The 14,857-nt window shown below is 35.1% G+C and overlaps 1 protein-coding gene across 9 annotated transcripts in view; it reads right to left on the reverse strand.

Annotated features, from left to right (window-relative positions):
- Window positions 1–14,857, reverse strand: part of CACNB2 (calcium voltage-gated channel auxiliary subunit beta 2) — a 246,285-nt gene that overhangs the window by 28,891 nt on the left and 202,537 nt on the right. For 6 of the 9 annotated variants that reach the window (XM_066552467.1, XM_066552474.1, XM_066552512.1 and 3 more), the window contains 6 exons: window positions 13,030–13,166; window positions 11,137–11,213; window positions 7,148–7,281; window positions 3,685–3,765; window positions 3,352–3,410; window positions 193–302 (listed from right to left, as the gene is read on the reverse strand). In XM_066552467.1, the coding sequence (XP_066408564.1) occupies window positions 193–302; window positions 3,352–3,410; window positions 3,685–3,765; window positions 7,148–7,281; window positions 11,137–11,213; window positions 13,030–13,166 (598 nt within the window). Of the gene's footprint in view, window positions 1–192; window positions 303–3,351; window positions 3,411–3,684; window positions 3,766–6,982; window positions 7,003–7,147; window positions 7,282–11,136; window positions 11,214–13,029; window positions 13,167–14,857 lie in introns of all 9 variants that reach the window. The other 3 variants (XM_066552481.1, XM_066552490.1, XM_066552526.1) reach the window with 1 other exon arrangement.

The following is a 14,857-nucleotide window of genomic DNA, read 5'->3' on the forward strand; positions in this document are numbered from 1 at the left end:
TAAACCAAAATCAGCACTATTGGAAGTTTACCTGACAGCGATTTTAAAACGATTTCTAGTGCCAGGATTTCTGAATTATGGGAACTGTGATTTTCCCACAGCAGAGAGAAGGCTATTTTTAGCTTACACATATGGAAGGAGAGTAGCATACTTCACAGGCAATTTGTAGACAGCTTCACTGCAGGTACTTACCTAGGCTTGATCTGGTGTTAGAGCGCTCTATGATCGCGTGCTTGCTGGGATTGTTTAACACTGAGCGTTTGGCAAGCGAGATGTCTGCTGTGACTCGTGTAATTGATATACTGCAAAATAAATACAGCAAAATAGCACTGAGCGTTATTTAGCTTTCAGGGATGTGGGGAGAAGTCTCGTTTAACACTAGAAGATGGCTAAGACTACAAGAAAATAAGTTCTCAGCAGCACAGTATGCTTCACCCAATGTGAACAGAGAAAAAACTTTATCTAACTTAATATTGCTACAATAACCACTGATAAGTCACTCTCCTACACATGCCTAGGGAGAGGGGAGGCAGGAGGAGGTCAGGGATTGCTGCAAAAGATGGGACTTCCCTGGGGTCTCCAGGACTGGTGAGGGTCTGACATTTCACCAGTATCCCCAGTATGAACAGGCTGGTTTCTCCTTTCCCCGACTTCTTGAATGAAAAGAATATACTGAATGACAACCTGGCTTACTTTAGCCATACCTGTAAGACATGTAGGGATATGCAGAATTAAATGGTAAAGGTAAGGCTTATTAGGGAAATGAGTCCAGCAATATAATTAAGGGGTTTTTTGCTTGTTTTGGTTTGGGTTTTTTATTGTTCAGCTTACTAGAATGTGTTTTTCTAACAGAGTGCAAGAGCTACCCATAAATTTCCAGAAAAATTCATGCTAGCAATGAAATGCTAGCGCCTAAAAATAGGAACTGTTACTTGGAGAAGCACATACTTGAAAAGCCTAGGTTGACTATCTGGCAAGCTCAGTTTTGTGTTTATGAGAAAAGATAAACCAAGAAAGAAGTGGTTACTTTCAGTTGTTTGCACTGCTGCATAATCTTCTGAATATTCTTCTTCCTAGGAAAACAGTTACCTTGGTATATTTTGCTTTACAGGGTCAAAATGCCCCCTTAAGTTCTTTTTCAAACTCTCTGGTCGAATGAGGTTTAGAGGTCACATTTTTCCAGTGCTGAGAGTTAAATCGGACTGATGATATTCCCTGTTCTTCCTTGTAGGATTTTACTTGCAATTTAAAAGAGGAAATAGATTTGCTAAGTGGGGGGCTCCTCTCTAGCAAGCACAGTCAGATGCTGTTTGTTCATCTGAAATGTAATCCAATAGGCCATTTCCCAATGAACTCGACATGTGTATGCACTTATCTAAAAAATGTCACAGAGCCAGAAGTTAATATGAAAAACCAGAATTATGTGCACAATACTGATTAGTAATATAATTTTGGAAATCTAGGGGTGATTGAACTTAAGCTAAAAGCATAATCAAAGATGGTGATTTCTGGCACAGCTCCTCACAGATAATGCCACTTGTCTTAAAATTAAATCAAACATGTATATTGGGATACTTATTAGTTTTCTTTATTTGCTAATGGAAGGATTGCACAAACTTTTACAGCTTTTTGGTTTTTTGAGTTGATTTGGATTCTTTTCTGCCAGTCTTTCTTCCTACAGGCAATAGTAAATTTTTGCCTTTAAAAATGAAATGATGGTATACTGAACAACGCCAGATTTATCAGTCTGTCTAGGAAAAATACTATTTTTAATTTTAAGACTTTTTACCATCTTTCTGAGGACATTTTCACATCTTTGAGAAACGTCACATCAGGAAGACCAAGTCTGCTCTCAAAACAAAGAGTGTTTATGTTAATCTTGCAAAACAATTGCAACGAGAGCAGGGACAACAGTATGGCAGCACAAAGCAGTAGCATGAACCTGAGAATTTCTGGTGTAAATCTGTTCAGGACCTTAAGTAATGATTCCAATGGCTACTGAAGTTTGGGATGCTTCAAATCTGCTACTATAGACACAATTTTTTTGGAGTATTTGTGGATTCACCCTGCCACAGTTGGATCTACAACTGAAAATCTGACATGCTCTAAAATATTTAAAGATATAAAGATGCAGTAATTTTCTTCTGCTTGCAATAAATGTTTTGTTAACTTCCAATTCTGAAGGTGTGTTATCTAGGGTTTGACAATTCTGACTAATTTACTAAAGCAATTAGTAAATTACTTTAGTATTTACTAAATTAGGTATTGACATCATTATTCTGACTGAGAAAATCCACCAGCTTAAACCACAATGTGTGGTATTTTAAAGAACTGAAGCTATTGAAAAAAAAACCTCAAGCTTCCTCTTCAAAGTTTTGACAGCATCAGAACACACAAAATAGTGTTATGGATCTGACCACTTACAAACTAAATAGAACATTCCTTGAAATTACAGATTTTATTATAACATCTTCCTGTTTTCACAATTTTTCCTCCCAAAGTCAACCCATTAGGACATATCAATCTGGAGCTTGATCCAATACCAATATAACCATGTTGGAGAATGCATCTGATGTCTCCGCTCCATGGGTCTGTGATGTTGGAGTTATAGACCACAGCACTGCTTTTAGAGACAGACTATCATTTGACATCATGCCACTATCATTTGACATCTGTACCACAGTAATACCTGAAGGCTCCAATACAAATCCCATTGTGTTACAGTGGAGTGTGCTGCAACCACTTGGATCAGAACCCAGCGAGTGCAGCCGGTGTGCTGCCGAGGGTGAGCGTATTTCAGCAAGGTAGGGCCCTGCTCTTCCCCCTCATCCCACTCCTTTTGAAACTTCCCACTATAGAGCCCACAACTACTGTCACACCAAGCTCCTATCTTGAGGGATCAAAAGTTTGACAATCCCATACACCAGATAGTCTGAATCCTACACCACTCTTTCTGAGTTGGATGTCAAGTGAGGAAGTAGAGTTGAGGAGGAAACGTGGCTCTGGCCAGTTTGCTCAAAACGTAGGAAGCATTGATGAGATATCACTTGAAAAATATTTAAAATTACTTTTTAATCTGTAGATAAATATCTAGCAATTTGGAGCATGAATGTCACAGTCCTCAAGAAGAAGACATCCTTTTTTCCACTCTCAACAAATATATGCCCCAGAACACTTCCCACTGCAACACAGCCTCTCCATGCTCTGTCAGGGAAACTTCCAATCCACACTTATAGTCCACTGATCAAGGAATTAGCTGTCATTTCTAATTTTGTCCAATGTTATAATTTCTGAAAAACCTTGTAATACCCACATGGAACCTGAAGTATATTTGCATTGCAAAGTACTTACCGCCCTTCGAATCTATGTTTTAAAAAATCAAATAATGCTTTTTGCATCATATCTGTTACCTAGAAGGAAAAAAACCAACAAATTAATAATTGCATAGGAAATTCGTAATATTAAATGCTAAGAATATTATAGAATAAAGCTGACAATAAATCTTGTATCCAAACAATGGGATTGTAATGGAATTTATTCTTAATCTCAATTCTGAGATGAAGTAAAATAAAAATGAGCAGCTATTCAGTAGGATAGCTGATGTTTGCCTATGTTATAAATTATCAAATACAAATGAAGCACAGTATTTTGTAAAAAATGAAACTATTTACAACAATCAGTTACCTCATATCCCTTCAGAGAAGGCCCCACTAAAACTACTGGTCGCATAGAAGGCACTACATCATAGGGAGGGATGTGCTCTGTCTGCAAAACAGAAAAAGTTTTCAGCATCACAACACCTAGACAAAGTGTTAAACACTCTAAGTATTAGGAATTCTGAATTTCCAGTAATGTCACAGGAATCTCAGATTCATTAACTTTTCCCAGGAACTGGTAGCACAAGATAAGGACATAAGAGGTTCAGGGATTTATTTTGAAAAAAACTTTTCTTTGACTTTAGGGTTTCCTACTGTTTTCATATATACTTTGGATAGTTAAAAACTCTTATTCTTGGTCATGCACGTTTCTCACTGCATAATTCCTAACTGGTAAATTGAAAAGGTCATTTCCAACAACTAATGAATTGAAATGGTTAATTCTACAGCTGTGACATCTGTTTTCAACAGAAATTTTATATAGGAAATTATGAAAGAGAAAAATAAAAGGGGATGAGAAATGCATAATGAACCTTTTCTTTTTAAATGTTCAGATTTGCCCACTGCTTGAAAAAACATTGTGACATCACTGCAAATTCCCATGGCAGCATTCAGTCTGACGTTTGCATTAGCACCCACAATTCAATTACAAATTAAATAAAAATAATGACTGATCAAGTTAGTATTTCTAGAAAATTATCATAAGCAGAGCTTGGGATAGCATTTCTTCCACTTTGGGAAGTTCTTGTCACCACCCAAGAATGGATTCTGGTAGTACCATATTTACCAAAATACCAACTGATGTATCATGCACAATTTCTAAAAAAGTATTCTAGCATACAAAGATAAAATAGATTGCCTCCTTTTAAGGGTTGCAAAAATTTTATATTGTTATCACAATACAATATAAAAAGAAGTAAAATGTTAAGTTTGGTATTTTTTCTTTTTTAGTAAGTGGCTGTTCAATATATATCACCATGAATGGGGTCTAATCAAAAAGAGGTTTTTGTTCATAAGGAAAGTTTTGGTTTATCTTTATATTGGGAATAAAAGATTGAAATCCAAACCCAGAAATGTGTGGGTGTTACAGAGAAAGAAATGCCAGATCTATTTTTCAAATGCTTACATAGTACAAATACATCAGTCAAGACCACAGAATACAGACATTGTGCATTGTTCCAGAACTCAATGTATCCCAAGGTGTTTCGCAATAACATTAAAATAAGTATATACATTCCAAAACACAAACCCACAAAGACAGACATTTATACAGTGACAGCACACAATGCTACACAAGCAGCAGTCTAAAGCAGTCTAAAACACAGAAAATATTTTTGTGAATGTCCCTCAATGTAATTTATTTTTTGTTACCTGTTGTTTCAAAAGCTAATTAATAACATGAGAATGAAGACCAGTGCCCAAGGCATCATAAGCATGTGAAATGAATTTATTTTTCACAGCACAGAATCTGACTCAACATGTTTCAAAGCAAACCCCTGCAATTAGGCTGGGCCTGTATCCAAAAGCAGTCCTCCACTGTTCTTGCAAACATTTTTAATAATCTGATAAGCATATTTGAGAAAGATTCGAAGAAAAATTCATTACAGTTGTGCAAGTGCTTTTAGCATGAGTGCCCTGATGTAAAAGATCTTTGTCTTAATATGGCTGACTTAACCAAAGGCATTCATGCTAGAAGTTAACCAGCTATTTGACAACCAGGGCAAGCACAGAAATTACCTTATTTGATGGAATATGGGGTATTTTTAAATTCTGTTCTGTTGCAATGGGCATTTTTTTTCTCTAAATTTTACAGCTTGAAATAATGAAACTGTCAGCAGAAAGTTGAGTAGAAGTTATCTAATGGAAGCATTAAAGTTCATTAATTTAGCAGTAGAGAATCAAATATTTTCTAAGAGACTGGCACTGAACTTTACAGCTTTCACTGCAGATTCAAGTTCAAATATGAACTCAGAATAAAAACTGGCAGGTTTGAACATATGGCTTTTACTCAGTGGTTTGACTATGCAGATTACTTTGGGATGGCCATCCAGTACATAGTGTAAAAGTCAGTATTAAAAACCCTACTAACACTAGTAATGATTCTGATATGGAAGAAAAGAGGCACCACAGAGTCAAAGAAAGATGTGGGACTAACCCTCATCCAGGTCTAAGGTGGTTCATCTGGAAACTGCAGCTTTGAAAGATGCTTATGCAGACAGCATCCAATACATGCCAGCATGTATTATCCAATCAAAAATATGATTAAGTAAGAAATTACTCAGAAGCAAGAACCCGCTGTTGATTTCTACACCAGGCTTAACAGACCAAACTAAAGCCAAGAGTTGTGACTTTGGAAATGAGAAGGATTCAATACTATGTAAAAGAGTTCAAGAAAAGAGAGACAGAAACAAAGATCTACTTATTAAACACAAGAGCATCCACAGCAGGGACAACAATGTCACTTGGCACTGCTTAAGCACTATAACAGTCAGTTATTACCTGCAGATTTAAGTGAGTGGTTAAAACCAAATGAATGAGAGCTATGAAGACTACAGATTTTAAAACAAAACAGTCAAAATGTGGCATTTCACTACATAGTTTGGCTGCTACCTAATGTCTTGCTAACTTCTTCCAGCAAAGGCCCTAGAAATCTATTGCAGCTTTTTGCAACAGGATGCCAATTGCATAATTCTGTAGTTATCTAGGTTATCTATGGAGAGACATTGGCTCTCCTGGGAACCACCAGTACCACTTCCAATAGCTGGGATACTAAAAAAGTCTCACTGATGGATGGCAAGAACATTTGGCTGATAATTTATACATGACAACAGGAAAAACCTGAAGTAAACTGTCAAAACAAGTCTGAGGTTTTCCATTGGTCTTGTGCACTTGCAGACTGCACCTAGTGAATTAGAAGTATAGACTAAATTAAAAATAGAATGAACTTGACAATTTGTTTCCAAAGTCCAAACTGAGTGTCTGATAGATTCCAATAATGATTTCAACAGACTGAGAAAAAAAAATTGAGAAAGATATAGAAAGAATAAACATGCACTAGAGAGGTGCATTACAATGCTAAAAATAATTTTCTCAAACATTTTAGAAGGCCTTCTAAGTGTGTCCTTTTATTCCATCAAAAAGGATAAGTATGTAGCAGAGTTTCACAGACACACAGAACTTCTGCCTCTTTTCCTGTAATGAATCCACTATCAGCTCAATACATCTCTTCATCATTAATTCTAGAATAGCTGCATTGTTAATCTGGAGTTATAATGCTAATGATGCCAGTGGCAGGATAAACACAGGCGATGTCGATATAAACTTACCGATTTCTGCTTCTGCTTAGCTACAGCAGCATGGAAAAGAAACAAAGAACAACAAAGCATGCATGTTATTGGCTTGTCAAAGGACGCAGACAGTTAACAGGACTAGAAATGCGACGCAGTGCAGGTGAGCAGGTGGACAGATGGGAGCTTGGAAGTTGGTGTTACCTTCTTAAAGAAGGGCATTCTTTTCTCTTTGGAGTGGGGTGATGTTACACTGTTTGCACTGGGTTTGGGGGAGCGATGGTTTGCTGGAATATCATTTTCTTCTGCATCTAAGCCAGTGGCATCTATGTCTACAGCTATATACAGACAAACAATTCAGAATTATCAGATGACAGGGAAAGTAAAGATAGGTTAAAAAGGAAATTACAGGTAAAGAGGAATAAAATGGTCCAGAGTAATAAATAAATAAATAAATAAATAAATAAATAAATAAATAAATAAATAAATGAAGTTGACCATGAGGAAAAAAACCACAATAAAACAAAGGGAAAAATTTAAAGGTGCAGTACTTTAGGATTCGAAGACAGAAGGCGATCTGTAACAGTTACTGCAACATTTACAAAATAGACCAATGGCCAAGTTCATTCTTGTTACACCAGTGTAAATCCAAAATATTCACTTGAATGGATAATACTTCCACCAATGTAAACAAAAGAACTTGGTCAATAACATTTGGATTATTTTATAGCAATGAACACTAAATGCAAATGGGTATCATCAATTGAAATTTGAAATGTCACTACTGTGTCTATGGGAAATGAAGAATTAGAAGAAAAATCACTTCTGATGACAAAATCAGCCAGATATTGGTATAATGTTATCTACATTTATCTAGGGATGGACTACAATTGCATTTTTATTCTTTTAAATAAAAATGAATTGTACTCATAAGATACATTTATTAGGAATAATTAAACATAGATCTACTAATAGGGAAAACTAAAAAGAATGGATAGCAGAAGAAAGGAAATTTATCCCAGCTTAGCTCTGAGACGTGGATCTGAGTAAAGAGTCAGGATGTAGGCAGGGTAAAATGGAACTGAATACAATAAACCATTGCTGTTCAATCTCTACCCCAAAAGAATACATAACCAAAAATACTTATACCATAACCACAAATTATGTGGCTTTTAGCAAGTAAGTAATAACAGTTTCAACAGGAATCCTCACAGCAATAAATACACTTTCAAAACACAAAGCCATATTATCCTGAATGCTGAGTAGAACAGATACCTGCCAACGACAGGTAAAACGAAACAAAACCAAATAAAACCTTTCTCATTTACAACAATAATCCTGATCTTAAGTAGTGGTTTAAACTTGTCTTCAGAAAGCAAGCAGATGCCCAAAAGTGAACCATATGCAGTCATACATCACCACCCTCATGTGTGAAGACATTACCCACCTCTCTCCACTCCCTCTGGTGACATACACTTATCTTGCCATGCCCTGATGTCAAACTGAGGCTAACCCTAAACAGATCTGTAAGCAGAATAGTTTGCATTGACTTTATCCAAACCCTTAATTAATCATTGCAAACTATTATGAAACCATCTTAGTGACCTGATTTCGTCTGATTCATGAGTGGGACATCAACTAATACAGTGGCATGTGCTATTAAATTATGTAACAAATAAATATTTCTGCCAAGCCTACGTGCAACTACTGATGTAACAGATACTTGAGGCAGTGATCTCATAAAGTACATTTTCCCATGTGAATTATCCACAGATCTAATGCCTTTATGCCTGACACTCCCTGAGTTACTGTGCCTTTGAGTCTGTCCTTCCCAGGAAAAACCCCATAAGTAGATCCGCATCCAGTTTCTATAATCCTGCTCCTAAGAACAGACACAGAAATCATGTAACATTTTCTTCTAGCAACACTGTTCCTTCATCCTCTTCATAAGTATAAAAATAACATATTATCTTTTCTTGAATACAGGCCAGCGCAGATACTGTAAATCACTCACAATAAGACATATTAAAACTCCTTTGGTACTATGTTCAACCAAAATTGTCAGTAAAGAAAAATCAGTTACCTTAAGCTTTTCCTGTAAGAAAGAAATGCAGAATTTGATCAGCTAGTTAACAGTATCTCCTTTTTTCATTCTAAGTCTTCATACTATGGAACATCTCCTGTGACAGTTCTTTTACTGTTAAATATCTTTAGTTCATTGGGATCTTTTCAGTCATTTTCAGCATAATTCTTACCAGTTTGGTGGCCTAACAGGACTGTATGGATTTTTTACTATATCAATATTGACTATTTAAATGGATATTAGCCTCTCTTTCAATTGTTTTTCACTGGTTCTTCATCTTGTTTGTGTGTTTGTTTTGGTTTGGTTTTTCAGTGGCACTGTTTTATATTGAAAAAAGCCATCCCTGACTCAAAGCAAAAAATGAAACTAACTTATTCAGTTAGTATTCTTCAATTTATTAAATAATTGGTGTATTTGTAATTGATTATACTTTCAAAGAGAGGAGGTGTGGGAATAATAATTGAATTGTGTTTCAGAGTCACTTGAATTCTTGTTTTAGTCACAAACTATGCCTCCTTCACCTTTCTTAAGACATCATAAAAAAAAATTATTATAGACTCAAAATCTTGCTATCACAGAATAAGTTAATGTGCATTATCCCTACATATTTTCCAAAGCTTCACTGTAACTGAATAAACTTTAACAGATTTCCTTATTTCTCCAGAAAACCATGTTTCTTGAATCACAATGTCTGAAGAAACGACTCAATGCAATGAAAATTAGAGGAGGGGTAGCAATCAGTCAGCTGGTAATGCAGGTGAATGATACCTGTGTTCTTAACTCTAAATTCTGTGCAACATTCTGGAAATACATGTACTGATCTGTTTTTGTTTTTGATAGCAAATAATAACACAGCATTTCAGATGCTCTACCTATAAAATTACAACATGGGTTGAATCGATGGACAATTTTACTACAAAAATGCCGGTGTTGAAAAAGTTGGCCTTAACAATAAACACGTCAATTTAAAGGCATCCAAAAAAAAAAGATTAAGATGTGTTCTACACACTTGTTACAGACATACATTAGTAAGTGAATACAATATTTTTGAAATAAAAGAGAAGTTAAACTGAAGTGGAATATTTACAAACAAACTGCAATCGCAATAAAGTTGCTTGTTTCTAATAAATGCATGGTTTCACAAGACAGATACATTTTTAAATTGCTTGAACTAAATCAAGCTACTACAAAAACATGATTTAATTTCTCTGTCTCCCTTTTAAATTACCAAGTAAATACTTTAAAATCTTCAGGCTCATTTTAAGATGCCTGCTCTGTAGACCAGACTCCACATAAATGAATATAATTGGAAGATCCATGTCTTTGCCCTAGTAAAAATGGCACTAGCAACACTCATTAATATTTTCTGTTTCTAGGTATTTACCATACATATGAGAAGATAAAACATCCAGCAACACAACAGCTGAATTCAATTAATTTTTTTTTGTGATCTTTTGCTGTGTTTTTTTAATGGAGCTAATGCCAGCATCCTCCCCCAGCTTGCCACCTATTTGCTTTATATCACTTGAATTTGGATTCAAGTTAAATCTAAAGTTAAATCTGTATGTTGATGCTCTAAGTAAAAAAAAAGTATTTTTGAAAAATTCGTCAAAGGCAAAAAATATCCAGCATCCTAGAATTCTGTGAAGCACATCATCATGATCAGAATTGCGAAACTAAATGTTCCTGATGTTTTAAAATAATGCTTTCATGATGCTACTGCAGAAACCTCTCAGGAACTTCTATTTTTATTGCTGCTTTTTCTCCTGTACAAGAAAGTATTTATTGTTCAGTAGGAGTGCTCAGACCAGACCAAACCTTCCACTATCCTACTGTAATGTAGTCTCACAGATCTATGATGTCTTTGCTACAAAACTCTGTGGTAAAAGCAAAGAGGGAATTTTGTGCATTAACAGCTCTATCATTGTCTGGACTTGCTGGTATTGACTCCATTACTTCAAACAACCCCAAACGAGCCTTATCTGGAAACACATCACTCAGGTTTTACCTAAGAAGAATGGGGAATAAGGAGAAGAGGTCTAAAGGTACATGCATTTTACACAGATTAGGTTCATGGGTCTATTTACCAAAGGGTTCACAACCTACTCACCAGATGATGGAGGCGTCGATTTTCTGGAACTAGGAACGATGTCACCCAAACTGGATGAAGAGTTTCCTCCTGATTTACTGGAGTAAAGTAATACATTAGTTTGAAGTTCTGTAGCTTTCTCAATATTTAATCTAGTTTATTTATGATCTGCCTTCTAAATGAGGTGCTAGCTGTGAGACAAACAGTATTTCTGGCAGAGGTATAAAATATACATCTCCCACAAAATGTGTGTACATTTTGAGACCTGAGGAACTGCAAACATCAATCATACTTTCTGTGCTGCTGTGTAATTCTTTCTGCTGCTCTGACTTCCACAGGATCTTAATACAATTCAGTAAATAATATGGCTACTGCTATACATGAATTAATATTACTACCCATTAATAAGAGTAATTCTTAAGCCAGTGAGCATATCTCTCCTTAGCTGAGGAGTTACTGATAAATTGCTAATTAAGATGAGACTGTGTCTATCATCTTTTCAATTTAATTAACATGCAAATTCTTTTGCTTTCTCAATACAATATAGCACCTAAGAAAAAAAGTCTCTCAAACAAAGTTGAAGCAGTCTAAGGTTTTTGTCAAGTTTTGCTTTGTGAAAACCTATCCAAGTTGTGAAAATGAAACAATGGTTCTAGTCTTTTTTATTTCAGTTACCATAATGAGAAAAGCTCTGAAAAAAATGTACAAAAGCTTATTTCAGTCTTCAAATAATTCATGTGATAGTACTAGTTTCCACTTTCTTTATCTTGAAATATTAATAAGCACTAAGTTAATGCATTTGTGGTGTAGGACAATGTTATCTTCAGTGAGAATCTCTGGAAACTGGAAGCCTCTATGATTTGGAAAAGAACCGAATCCCTGGGACACATCTGGCTGTCCCAGAAGAGTCACTAGAGGAATAAGGAATTCAGCATCCTTCTGCTGAGGACGGCATGCTTATGGGAAGGGCATTCCACAGCTGGTGAATGCAGCTGAGCCCTGCCCAGTCATGGTGTCCTACTCTAGACATGCTCTACAAACACTGCTGCCCTTCCTATGGAGATAGGAAAGCATTTCTGGCTTCCCAAATGGTTCCTAGCTCAATTCCAGGTCCATCCCACTCAAATACACTGGGAATATTTGTTTCCTTTATACTCAAAGGGAAACAATTTGCTTCCACAGGTGTTGCTAGAAAACTACTTTATTAAGAATTTTAGAGTAAAGGTGACATTGTTCTATCTTGTAGTATTGTTCAGAATATCTAGAAATAGTCATTTTTCTTATGGAATGATGGCTGCAGTCAGAGATAACAAATTACTTGACATGAAACTTCCATCATAAAATGTAGTGCTCTTAAAAGCTGTGATTGTAGGCAATGAATTTGACAAGACTATTTTTTCCCTACAAGCTAACTAACAGGCACTGGCTTTGGCTTACCAGTAAACTCATCTTAACATTTTCTGTAATTTCTAAAATGAGCTTAAAATGTCTTTAGAAAGAGGAAGATCATCAAAACAATTAAAAAATGTTAAAGAATTTAGATAAATCAATTTTAAGTAAAAAAAATTACTAGCACATATTAAATGCACTTACTGTAATGTATATTAGCAATTATTTTACAAAAAGAGGAAGAAACAATTTCAGTGGTAGGCCACCACAGATTGCCAAACTAAGTAGCTACTTTTCTCCCAAACAGCAATGATACTAATAAGCTCATTAATTAACAATATATTTTAAATAATGTTATATATTATATAATTAATATAATTCATTATATATTAATTTCTTCATTGATCAGAAATATTTGTAGCTGCCACTAACAATAACTAAGCATATATATGACTGATACACAGCATCAATTTCCAAGTTGTGTCACAGACAATGTTGCTAGGATTAATGATTTCTTCTTGTTACCTGGAGTAGAATTTTCCTTGTTTTGCCTTTTGTTCATGCTGCAGCCTCATGTTTTCTAGTTTGACTGGGCTTGGTATGAATCCGATTTCACAGCCTTCTTTTACCAATCGTCCTATCCACCAGTCATTATTAAATTTCTACAGATTAAAAAAAAAAAAGAAAAAAGTAACATACTAAGAAATTACTGTATCTGGGGATAATTTTGTTATTAATTTTAATTTGCAGCTATGCTAATTTTTTTAATTCTTCCCTGCAGTTAATCACTGTGCTATGTTATTATGGCAATGAAGAATTGTGGTAATATTCAGAAATACATTAAAATAATTATTCCTTTCAAATTATTAAAATCCACAGTCCCTAAGTGGAAACCTTCCTGCAAAGACTTCATATTTCTCCCTGGTTTTCATTTCTACCCATTTCACCATCTTTATTATTTCTTGCTTCACAGTCTCCTCTCATATATGAGAGCTGCTTTTATTCTCCCTTTGTGGTTCTCCTTGGTGGACACCAGAGACTTAGCATCCACTCTTCCCTACTGCTAGAATTTTTGTAGCTCTGTAATAATCTATTTTTCTTATTCCATTTTATTCAGTTATCTATTTAAATTAAAAAATACTACTTTACAAATTCCCTCACTTCTCATTAAAATCTTCTGAAATATGGCTGAATTTGGCTGCTTATATATACCCTGCTTCAGATAGCAGACGTGATCCGCATCTTAAACTTACCATGATAGATCCACAAGGAACGGATACATCTGGATAACTAAAAAAACTTAGCAATTACACAAGTCCACCAGATAGCCCAGTTAACTGAATTTCAGCCCTATTAAATATGAGATATTGACTACTTTAACTCAACAGCTTTATTCATACACCCCCCGTACCATGTGTGGGAGAGGTTCGTTGATTTGCAGAGGTCTATGCAGCAGAACTATTTGCTTTTTCCAATCTTATTTATTCACCATTTTTGAAGGAGAATGGGTCACTCATGTATGGGCCCCACACACAATGCTTCTGATGTTCCATGGGAATAACTATCATCAAAAAGAAATTTTGGGTAATTTGGAATATTTATGAAACTTTAAGAGAACACCTGAATGTGAAGAAAGTAGCTCTCTTGCATCTGAAGCTACTAATGTAGATATTATAGTGCATATTTAATTATATAACAAGTAACTTTAACAAGTGTGCAGTTAGGAATAAAACATGTAAAATGTGTGGGCTCCCCTAAAAAGAAATTAATTTTACCATCATTGGTGGATCACTGATACACAACCTACATTGCAGTATTATCTTTCACTTTGGCAGCTATAGAAGTCTTGTGGTGCTTGAGACCAACCATAAGATATTCCAGCTAACCAATAATAGAGATTAAAATAAAAGCACTTTTAAGCTTATAAAACATAAGGATATCTATAATATTCATCCAATTGGATGCCTTTATGAGTAAGAATACCAGCATTTCATAGGAAGCTGCTCTGGAATAGCAGTTTCTCAAAGCTGTATTCGACTGAAATGTATTATTAAAATTATACCCTATCATTACAAAAGGCTAACTAAGTCCACTTAGTAAACTAAGTTAACTTGGTAAAAGGAAGAGATGGATAATTAAAAAACACCATTGAATTAAAATCTGAACAGTCATTATTTTTGTCCCCCAGTACAACAGATTACCACACAACAATATTAATTTTATTAGAAGCAATAGAAATCCTAAATCCATAGGAATTTCTTCCTATATAAATAAAAGTATACTTCTGCAAGGTCTCAAAGATAAATGCTGTGTCAGTATACGAAAATTATAAGATACTTTTTAATGTTTATAA

This window comes from Molothrus aeneus, chromosome 1 (genome assembly GCF_037042795.1).
Source record: "Molothrus aeneus isolate 106 chromosome 1, BPBGC_Maene_1.0, whole genome shotgun sequence".
NCBI lineage: Eukaryota > Metazoa > Chordata > Aves > Passeriformes > Icteridae > Molothrus > Molothrus aeneus.